General features: G+C 44.2%; 1 protein-coding gene across 1 annotated transcript in view; it reads right to left on the bottom strand.

Annotated features, from left to right (window-relative positions):
* Nucleotides 1-1220: 1220 nt before the first annotated feature.
* Nucleotides 1221-11375, bottom strand: part of ZNF827 (zinc finger protein 827) — a 77491-nt gene continuing 67336 nt past the window's right edge. Inside the window, 6 exon segments of the mRNA XM_010288403.1 lie at nucleotides 1221-1634; nucleotides 4468-4654; nucleotides 4747-4938; nucleotides 7967-8133; nucleotides 9621-9792; nucleotides 11325-11375. The exon segment at nucleotides 11325-11375 is cut by the window's right edge and continues 31 nt beyond it. Of these exon segments, the coding sequence (XP_010286705.1) occupies nucleotides 4473-4654; nucleotides 4747-4938; nucleotides 7967-8133; nucleotides 9621-9792; nucleotides 11325-11375 (764 nt within the window). The 3' untranslated portion in view covers nucleotides 1221-1634; nucleotides 4468-4472.

The raw sequence follows: 11375 nt of genomic DNA, 5'->3' as shown, positions 1-11375 counted from the left end.
TATATATATAAAATATTTATATGCCCTTTTAAAACAAAAGATGTATGCTATGGCCCAGAGACAGGTGTTTGTTCACCTGCTTAACAGTTAAGAACTGGGCCTGCTGTGTGGGTGTGTAGATTGAACACACTGCCTGCGCAGGTGTGTGTGTGTACATACACACGCTTTTCATTGTCACACTCTCATCCTGCAGTGCTGAAAGCAACTTTTTTTCCTCATCAGTTCTACCCCAAATCCTCAGACCTTGACAACTGAGTACAAGGCATCAAACAACTACAGGAAGCTGCAAACAGCACTGAAAAAATACACCAATCCACCCCGAACCAAGCGTTCCTTCTTCCACAACTCTGCAGTTCAGGGGGAGACGGAGGGAAGGGAGGGAGCAACTGTGTGAAAAGGGGAAAAGAATCATAATTAAATAAGCCAATACAAGGGACGTTGAAAAGCAATGTCATGGCACGTTACAGGCAGACTCTCTTTCACGCACCTGCACAAAGCCCAAAAATAAAATGCATCAATATGTAATCTTACAAGTGCTGATTGCCATTAAGGACACGCTTTTTCAGCTTAACAAGACAAAATAGTTTCTTAGATAAGAGTACTGGGAACATGCCTCTGAAGGTAGAAGTATGCAGTAGGTCACCTCTTGAAGATTTAATAAAGCAGCTTTCATGTCAATGCAATAAGGATACACACAGAGCCATTTTCTAAACCTTACTAATGATATAGTACAAGTGTTCGTTACCTCTTCGGTCTACGTTTTGCAGCAATGTATATATACCTGCTGGGTTTGTCGGGGTATTTTTGGTACAGAATGGAACTGCCCTCAGACAGTTTCTGCCCTTTCTGTTAGTCCAAGGTAGGCAAGGAAGGAGTGTTTAGGTGAAGAGGCACCTCCCGGTGCAGTCTGAGGTCTGGGTGGATGGAATGTGAGATCGTAGTGGTTTTTGGGGAAGAACATTGTTAAAGGAATAAGGTGGGCAAACTCTGAGTTCCAGTATTTATCAAAGCAGAGGGAAGTGCCATTGATGGCCAAGGCTTTCACTGCCAAGTTTGGCTCTGCCCCGCTGCCGTGTGCAGCTGACATAGCCACTGTTTGCAGAGCCTGGGAGGCAGACATGACTGAGAGGGGTGACAGGAGGTTTCTGGAGCTGTTCACTGGTAGGAGTGGACTGGCTTCCTTGGAGGTTGAATACTGGCCCTTCTTCTCCTCTTCGGAGCAGTCCCCGTTCTGGTGCTTCTTCACGTGGCGGCTGAAGACAAAAGGGTGGGTAGTCTTGAACAGGCACTCGTCGCAGCTGAAAGTCTGGCGTGGAGCATGCTTCAGTTTCTTGTGCAAGTTGAGATTGTCTTTGCGTTTGCAGCTGTAGCTGCACTGGTCACAGTGAAAAGGGCGCTCACCGGTGTGGACACGTACGTGTTCAATCAGCTTGTTGGCGGTCTTGGACAGGTAGCCACACTGGTCGCACTTGTAATGGTTGCCAAGGCGGTGTTCTCGGATGTGCATCTCCAGCTCCAGCTGATTTGCTTTCACTGTCTGGCAGATCCGACACTTGTACTCCATCTTGTAGTGAGTCTTCAGGTGGCACTCCATCGCTGCGGGGCGGTTAGTGGAGTAGATGCAGAATGGGCACCTGGCAACACAGCAAGCAAAGGCAGGGACAGAGAAAAGAGAAGTCACTCAGCTTGAAGACCTGCGTTCCTGGTTTAAGCCTGTCACTCGACCCCTCCCTGCGCTACTAAAGAAGAGAAAAAGGCACTTAGGTTCTCCCTGTAAAGCCTCTTTCAAATACTTGCTTCACCTTCACACATCTCTACCTAGAGGAGGTTTGCCCATTTAATGGCAGTAGAGCTCATGCGTTCCTAGGAAAACACTGATTCGCTCAGAAGCAGCATCCCCTTTAATCTTCGGGCTTACCTTGGTGGGGAAGAGTCTGCAAAGCAGGCCGGGTACTGCAGAGTGGGTGACTGATTCACAGGTACTCTGTGTAACGACATTCCTAGTGTTTGCACGAAGTCACTTGGGCCATGTTTTCCATTAAGAAGTGGTTTAAAGTGAGTGTTTACAGATGAGTATGAAAGCAGCTGTTTAAGTAAAGATGGAATAAACTTGTAATACCACACGTACAGCAAAAGCTTAGGAAATTCCTTTTCTGTGACCTGGAACAATAAGCTGGGTGTCCTGCTAGGAACAGCAGAGGGCCAGTCAGTAAGGATGATTTGTAGGGATTCCCATTTCTGGAAGATGAGCTAGCCATGCTCAAAGTGGGTGTGTATTTGGCAGCGTTTGCCACGGCAGGAATCGTGCCTGTGTGGGAACAGGATGTGGGCTCCGCTAGCTCCCAGCAGCAAGCGTCCGGACCAGGGTGGATGTGGCAAAGGGCCTCACCCCTGGTTCCTGGACCAGGAAGGGCCGAGGAGGCTGGAGGAGGGACTCTTGAAAGCGTGGAAGGAAGCCTGAGCTGAACATGCCTGGACACCATCAAACCCAGCACACCCCCACGTTTGCTTTACGTAGCTGAGAGGAAGCTGGTGAGGACAGCTACCTGCCAGGGACCTCTCTGTATTAAGCAAAGCACACCCCCTTCCAGACCTAACCGGTGAGCTGAAAGAGCAGGCCTAGATAAAAAGGTACCACTAAAGCAGCTGGCTACTGTCTTATGGACATCTCCGCCTGCCGCTGATCTGCGTTCACTGTTTAGCAGCTCTGCCACCTGTGTTCTAGCACCTCCGATCATTTCTTAGCAGAGATCTTCTCTCTCTGTGTGTGTTTTCCCTTGCTACAACTGGTAGCACATACAGGTTTAATATTAATCTACCTGCTAATCGAGACACTTTTGAGCAGAGTGAGTAATATAGGAGGACAAATGGATACTAAAACATCCAGGCACTTTTCCTGATGCACATCAAGTACTCTGATCCAGAGAGGGAGCCTAGCATTGAGGCCGCTAACCTGATTAGCTCTATTGCAACAGAGGTCTCAGCTGTCTATGCACACATACCTCTCTTGGGCTGGGTGCTCTCTGGATCAGAATCTCAGATTTTGACTTGGAGCTGGAGGAATCATGTTTTTTTCTCTTCCCCCACAGCCAACAGGAGACTGAAAAATACAATTTACTTAGATCTCTTCAGGCTCTTCTGGATGCCTTAAAAAAAATAAATCAGAGCTTTTTCTTAGGTGCAGCTTTCAAGGTACCTAATTATTACTTGAGTTGGGCAGGAATAACTTATGTAGACTGAGAAGCTCATTCTGTCAGGAAGGACTGAGTCATAGGTCATGGTTTTTCTTTGGTAAATAGAACAAATTCTGTACAGCTTAAACCCAAAGTGCATTAGACAACTGGTCTGGACATCCAAGACAGCCATCCTGTCGTTCTGGCACCCTACTTGTTTCTCAATCTGGTCGCCTTCCCAGATTCAGTCATCGCCTCTCAAGTGACCACAGATCCCAGTTCATGGAACTACTGAGCTGGAGACCAGATGCTGCCTGGCAAACAGAACCAGTTTTCAAAAACTGCAGCGCAAACTGATAGGAGCTACTCGTGGTATCGTTAAACGTGGTGCGCTCGTCACGTGACACTTAGAGCGCCCTGAAGCCATCAGTTTGCTGGGAGGGAGTCCTGCGCTGAACCCTAGCTGGGCTCGAAGCGGTTCCAGCATCTTTTCCTGCAGCAGCTGGAACAAACGGAGACCAGGGACATGCATCTTGCATAACGTCACGCTGCCCGCCCACGGAGAGCAAGCATATGGCCCCAGCAGTCACTCCTTCCCTCAGGGGTCCAACTTGGACATAAGGGCACACTCAGTCACTAGAAACACTGCTCTGCACCAACAGACCTAAAAGGACACCACCTTAGCCAAAGCCAAAAGGCTTTTTTCATAAAGGAGCATATTATTCGTTACATGTTAATTTATACAACAGTGATCATTCTGGGGCATGCAAACCAAAGCAGAAAGCATCAAAGTTATTAACTCTTGGAGAGGACTGACTTTGCATTAGTCTACGAAGGTTATAACCTTTAAGGTTATTAGGCCATGCCTAGTTGCAGAGACTGTACAGGGTTTAGTTTCTTTGAGCCAGGTGCAGAACAGAGCCTGTGCTGTGTGCTGTCCTTTGCTCTGATGCCTTGAAAAACCCGCTCTTAGTTTGCCAGCACCTCTGTGTAGTGCTGCCTCGTTCTCTGTAGGGCCCATCGCACACTGTCTCCTATTTGACTTGAAGAGGGAAAGGACCACAGTTTCTTACAGCTCTAAGACCAGTGGATACTGCACCTGCTGCTAGGTTACCGATCTGCCATAACGATGCAAGCCTACACTAAAGGGCTGGGCTTGGGTCATCTAAATAAAAGGAAGCCCCAAATCTGGATTATCAGACATTTAACTAAGCCTTTCTAATTAATTGACCTCCTTCTGTCCTATCCCCATAGTATTAGAGGTGCTTAACACAGTAAAAGTTTGTGTACTTGCTTTCCTTACTTGAGCCCACCGGTGGGGACAGTGTGGCATTTCTTGTGCTCCAGTAATTGTTCAGGTGTCTTCATGAACTTGTGGCACACGTCACACTCGAACATGCGTGTGATCAGGTGGATTTGCAGGTGGCGCTCAAACATATTTTTTGTTTTGCAGACGAAGTTACAGAAAACACATTCGAAGCCTGAAAAATAAACCAGGAAAATGTATTCTTACATTGCGGCCGCATCGACTGCATAGAAGGTGACAGTTTGTATTCGTTTAACAGTGTTTTACCTTTCTCTGACTTCTCTTCCGTGTTCACTGAGGTCTGACTACCAGGCACTACAGAAATGACGAGCAGGTTGTTTGAACCCTTGTTTTTTGGGGTTATGTCTGCATCTTCTTTACTGTTGGCAGAGTCGCTGAGTGCTGACAGCGAAGATGAAGATGGACTGTTAGATTCACTAGGTGTCTTCCTCTCTTCAGCTGAAAAACAGGAATAAAGAGCAATAACTAGTACAGCAGGTTAGATGGAATCTCAAATGATCCTATTTTAAATTTCAGGAAAAATATTTGTATTTAAAGTTAATTTTAACATGTTTATAAACAAGTCTGAAGTTAATTGATCTGTTAAGAAATCACAGTCGTACCTCCTTCCTCTTTATTAGCATTTACGACAGTACATCTCTCAGTTTATCCTAGAATTGAGTCTGTCTGTAATGGTAGTGGGAAGGAAGCATGCAACTCTACCTCATTACCAGGCTGAAAAAATCCCAAGAAAATGCTTTGATTAGCTCAGAGTTCAAAAACAATGAAGAACTTGTCACTTAGAAAAGAATCGGAGCTTCTGCAGGTTTGGGGTGCCAAAACCAGAAGTTCCTACCGGTCCAAGCTGAACTTCCCTCACCTTTCCGCTTATGTGGGTCCAATGGATAAATGTGGGAGGAAGGGCAAAGGAAGACACTCTTACTCATTGTCCTGAGGAGCATCCTCAGTAACGACTGTAAGATATATAAGCATGGTCTCAAAATTTATCTGTTTTTATTAGGGCCTCTTATTGAAGACCATTAATTAAAAAAAAGTTATTTAACTGAATCTAAAGCTGAAGCCCATCAGAGTTTCCTTGTGTGTGCAATAAATGTACAAAGTTCAAATCCCAAACCCTAGCACACCCTAGAAATGAACAAGAGTGAGAGTTCTCATATGACAACTGCCATGAGCCAACAAGGCAAGGACAGGCAAATTATTACCTCCCACCAATGTCTTGGTTTAATCAGAGCTGTGTTAAAAAGAGACTTTACTAAAACTTTGTATTTTCTATGCGATAAAAGTGCCCCGATCAAGGCCTCTGCAAACACCGGTACCTATGTCCCTAGCTTTAAACTGATGAGCGGCACTTTTAAGCAAGATAAAAACGTAGGAATGCACTAATGAAATCTGATGACCTGAGCTGTCAATAGGGAGGATGACTGGGATATCATATAGAAAGAGTCACTGACTTGAGGGACCAGAGTAATAGAAATGGAATGAAATTTAATAGTACAGAGTACAAGGTTATGACCTGAAGGGCCAGTAACAAGAATTTTTGCTGCAAATGAGGAGTGTTAAGTTGGAAACACTCAAGGAAAACAAAAGAAGAATTTGAGCAGAACGTGGGATGAATATGAGCAATCAGCATGGGGGAGCCTTCAAGGAAGGTAGATATGATCACAGAATGTTATTGTGTGAGCCATTCCCAGTAGCTGCTGCTGCTTTACGCTGCCACCACTACTAACTTCATTTCACTGTGTACAGCTGTGATGACATATGTCAAGAGCAGGGGTTCTAACAAGAACATATGCAGTAAGGGATTGGTACAGTGAGAAGACTGTGTTTCATATAAGAAAAGGCTCTGTACATATAGAGGAGAGAGCGTTGTTCTCCGTAAATATACCGAGGGAATAAATACTGGGGAAGGAGGGGAAAAAAGGTGGAGGGAGCAAGAGGCGGACTGCTGTTTCAGATAGAGGACAGTTCTGGCACAAGAACAACGTATGTTTGTTCTGATTATCAGTAAGACACACGCTGGAAATTTTAAAAAGATCTCTAATCTTTAATGCAGGAAAATCTGCAGCTGCCTGGCAGTAGAAGTAGTTGGTTTAAAACAGTTATACTTGTTTGAAGACATATGCCAACATCCTTACAAACAGGCCTTTTATGACTTGGTAACATCACAGGATAAGGGACTGGAGTCAAGCGACCCAGAAAATCCATTCTATTTTTTACTCTCTGTATTTGCCATATGTGTAAGCATTTGGTTGAATCACCAGCTGAATGGCTCAGTTTGACAGGGTGAAGGAAGAACAAGGGGGTGGGGGGTGTCTTTCTTTAAAAGACAAGCAGCAGCTCCAATCTTTTTAACCACAATAGGAAGATACAGTAGAGTACAGCTCAGTTGTGAGCTCCAACGCAAGCTTTTCACGTGGCTATGGGTAGCGTTTCTCATTTGCCTTGACTTCCTAGACATGCAGCGGAATTAGATGCAAACACCTCAGATAGCAGAGAGTAGTGCCGAGAGCTATGCTGGCATAAAACCCCCTGAGAGCTTCCCAGTAGTTTGTGTTTCTGGAGTTACGTTTAACTTATGTCTCTGTGAGCACAAACAGCAGCAATCTTCTCTCCCTTCTCCTTCTCCACCTCTCCCTTTTCTCCCTTCTCCTCCCTGTTTTCCCAGTTTAATTCCTGGTAGGACAGGAAAAGCAATTTAGCAATGAAAAAAACAGTGCTGGATGCAGTTCAGGTTCTGTATTGTCAACACAACTGTTAGTAGTTAGTGGCAGCAAAATGCTTCTGCCTCATGTTATACGAGAAATTAATTAAAAGGATTCTAATTTTCTTCTCCTTAAATTATGCCAGGCTTCATCAGTTGGACTAAGCATATGGAGCTTGTTTGAAAACTGCTATTGCTCTTATCTTTGGCTATTAAGTGAACAGGACCAGGGAGAGAACACGTGACTTGTTCTCGTATTTAATATAAAGTTACATTTATGGTATTGCTGAATCACAGTGTCAACTAAACACCCGTGTGAAATTCCAAACTGATAGACTGCGGAGGCAAACATACTGAAGAGCGAAGCTCAACATATTGGGTATTTCAAACTTACAGCCAGGTATTCACAATTAGCGCTCAAAGTCACCTTATCATCAGTGAAGTCAAACCAGGATTTTGATGAAATAGTAAACCAGTCCCAAAAACAAAGTATGCTGACTTCAACAGGGGAGAGGATTTGGGGGATAAGAGGAATAGGATGAAGGAGGGCTAAGTAGTCCTTCATTTATTTCGCTAAGCTTGAAAATTGATCCGCACTACCAGATTATTTGCCTGGCTGGAGTCCAATTCACTTCAACTTTGCGAGATCAGGCCTTAATTAGCAAGCGTTTCAGTGAAAGTGGAGTGGTAATGGGAAGTGTGAAGGTTGCACCTAAAAAGCAAGGAAGAGAGAGATCACTGCAGCTGGGAGAGAGGGATCATCACCTGTGTGCTTGCTGTTGACATGAGCCTTCATATCTGCCTCTTCCATAGTGACAAAATCGCATGCTGTGCAGCAAATGGAGAACATCCACTGCTCTTTATCCACATGGAGGGACATATGACTGACAAACTGGACATTCATCTCCGTCTCAAACCCACACACATGACAGCTGCGGGCAGAAGGGAATTCAAGAGTAAGAAACATAAAAAACCCCCAACCCACAAACAGAAGCATACTGCCTTTCCCTGAATTTGCAGGAAAAAACCTCACTGCACAGGCTTCTTCTCTTCTTCGCCGTTGAATGTTCACTGCAAAATTCATTTGTCTGCTGAACTGCCTTTGAACTGATGGCCATGCCAACGTGATTAAGGGCAGGCGCAATGCAACAATCCTGTACATGCTATAATGACGCTAAATAATCATAAAGTTAATTAAAAACTACAGATTCCAGATGCTGCGCATCACCTAGCTGATTCCTTTGGGCAATAAGAGGCATTGCAGCTTTGCCAAGATGTTTAGTATGGCTGATACACTGACAAACGGAGAGCTTGCTGCACACTCCAGGAGTTATTTTCAGGCCCTGGAATGGTTCCCATGCCAAACTGGGATCTTGTGCAAAACTGCCTGGCAGTTTCAGTGTAAGCAAGTAAAAATGGGTTTAAACATTTCTTATGCTTGACTGGAAAACAGCAGTCATCAGCTACGCAAATAATTAGCAGGGATACAGGTTTCGCAGCCAGTGCGTAAGCAGAGTGATATTGAGAAGCAACGGAAAGGACCCTTTAATTTAACTTTCTTTGCAGAGTCCTCCTCTTACTTTGATTAGGCCATTAACATTCAAAACAAGCCAGAAACATTTAAAAAGGTGTATACTCCAGGGCACTATTTTGCTTTCCCAAGGGAATGGACTAGATAATCTAATCCAGCAGGTCTCATTTATTTCTTACTTCTATGATTTTGTAATTAAATCTGCTCTTGGCACTTTGACTAAAAGTAAGAGTGATTTGGTAATCTGCTTGGCCACTGGAGTGCATATCACAGTTTGCAGAGCACACACCAGTGCGTACAAGGAGGATGTCCAAATATCCATTTTATCTGGGCAGTTCCTTTTCATTTTTCAGGCAAATTCTCCTAAAGGTTTTCTTTCTTCCATCATGTTGGTCACGGATTGTATATACCTCCAGCAAATGGAGGAAATGTGTGTATCGATGTAATGATTCTTATTACGCTTTACTATTTGATTTCATAGATTTGGCTGAAAACAGTGGAGCTGTCGGAGGCAACTGGAAGTACAGTGCTTAAGATTTGCTATGAATCTGCGTACACGATGGGATGTTTCCAAACAGAACACTTAAATGAACACAGCACTGAGTGTTAAAGAAGCTTCTAAGAGCCCCGTCTGCCTCACAAAGACATTTAGAAAAGCCAACCCCACACCAAAGCCCAGAGTCTTCCCCAATGGCTAGCCAAGGCAAACAGCATGAGGCAGCCAGCTGGGTTTTGCTGCTTATTCTAAGTCAGATACAGGCAAGACAAATCTTTCATCACAGTTCCACCCTGCAACACCAGAAGGGTGGCCCTGTAGCCCATCCTTAGCAGGCAGGTAAGACATTCAGGTGCCTGTGTCTGCTGCACAGCCCTTGTCTGGGTCCTCACCTGTAGTAATAAGGGTGCTTCTTTCCATCGCTGCCTTCAGAAGTGACAGCGCTGACAATGTCCTCAGTGTCTGTACTCACCAGCTTCACAGAATGGACGGTCAGGTGCTGGTTCAGATTAGCACGGCACTTAGCAGCGTAGGGGCACAAGTGGCATTTGTATTTTCTCTCTTCTGAAAAAGAAACAGAAAGCCTTAAATGTACACTTCATGTTGAAGCAAGCTGTTTATAAAGCTGCCAATAACCAAGTATGCATTCCTTTGGGTTTCTCCGAGCAGCCTTCAGAATGAGGTACTTCGGGAGCTCGACATTTTGGAAACTTACAGGAGTTCACAGCAATTATTCAGAAAAAAACTAATTTGGAGGTAGTTTAGGGCTAGTTTTTTTAACTTGTTCTACCATTTGTAGTCAGATAATGTAAAACTTTATAAACTGGAAAACTGGGGCAACTGCTGCTCTGAGAGCTGCAGCAGAGCCAGTAGAGAAACAGGTCAATACTCTACAGCTACCTCCTTTACCTAGCATCTTTTATTTGATTTTTGGGTCCAGTTATTCTTGAGGCTGCCCATGTGATCACTTGCAGAGAGTTGATGTTTAATGATTTTGTATTCAAATCTGAGGGTGGGGAGGAAAGGGAATGCTGTATCATTAGGCCAGTTCCAAACACAAACTAACAAAAAAAACCTCACTCAAAAAACAGTTGAAGAAATTAAACAAATTCATCATGCGTTTCTGATGCTTCACAACTTAAACAATTAAAATTAAAAATGATTTTATTTTGAATTAAGCATTTCTAAATGCTGGCAGCACATTTTTTTGTACGTGCCAGGCTTTATTTTGCAAAGATTAAAGTAACCAAACATTAAATCAGCTTTTACAACCTTTCCCTTTGAGGAGCTGCTGCTCTAAATTGGAAATATAATGCTACAAGTGTTAGGGGAAAGGCATTCAACAGAGCAGCTTAGGACTACGAAAACCCCATGATGCCATGGAACAGAGCATTTGAACCTTTTCAGCACAGTTCTACTAGACAGTACAACATACACTGGCATTATACCAACAATATTTTTCAGCACCGCATCAGAAATTCTTGCTTTCAGGTTTTATTTTGTGCAGTGCACCTCAGCAGGCTGTCAGGCTGCATCTTCCACATAAAAACTCTGGTAGTCTCACTTGATTTAAAGCTCATACACTTTAAGAAAGTTGGTATGAGGTACAACAGCCCCTGTTCCTCTCAGGAGAACTGGATGATGAGAGCAAAGATGAATGACAGATACTAAATCCTTTCAGTTTCACCAGATCTAAAACACCAAGGCCAAATGTTTTATTGTTCAGTGACATTTAAAAAGCTCATCAGGTGAACGTAAGAAAGGCTGTGCCTTCTCTTCAGAACTCCATTAACGGCCTTAGTTAACCAGTTGGTATCTACAGGCCGGTATTTTGGAACCTGGACAAACTTCAATTTACACATTTTGTAAAGATAAATTACAAGTAGGCGGTAAAGAAATAAAATGTTAGTTAACTCCCTGAACACCACCCTGACGTTCTGTCCTGTTTCTGCACTTAGCTGTGCTCTAGATACAAGGAGCTGAGGATGGGTCACACACTCTTCTGCTTACCCTCATCCCCCTCCGCTTAAACAAACCGTGACGAACACACAGATTTCCTCAGTGCCGTAACAACCAGCCACAAAGCACCGGCTTACCTGTGTGCAGTGAGAGATGCCGGGACAGAGTCTGCTGTCGACCGAACACTT

The sequence above is a fragment of the Phaethon lepturus genome, unplaced genomic scaffold (genome assembly GCF_000687285.1).
Source record: "Phaethon lepturus isolate BGI_N335 unplaced genomic scaffold, ASM68728v1 scaffold15010, whole genome shotgun sequence".
NCBI classification, from domain to species: domain Eukaryota; kingdom Metazoa; phylum Chordata; class Aves; order Phaethontiformes; family Phaethontidae; genus Phaethon; species Phaethon lepturus.
This window is presented reverse-complemented; position numbering and strand designations above follow the sequence as displayed.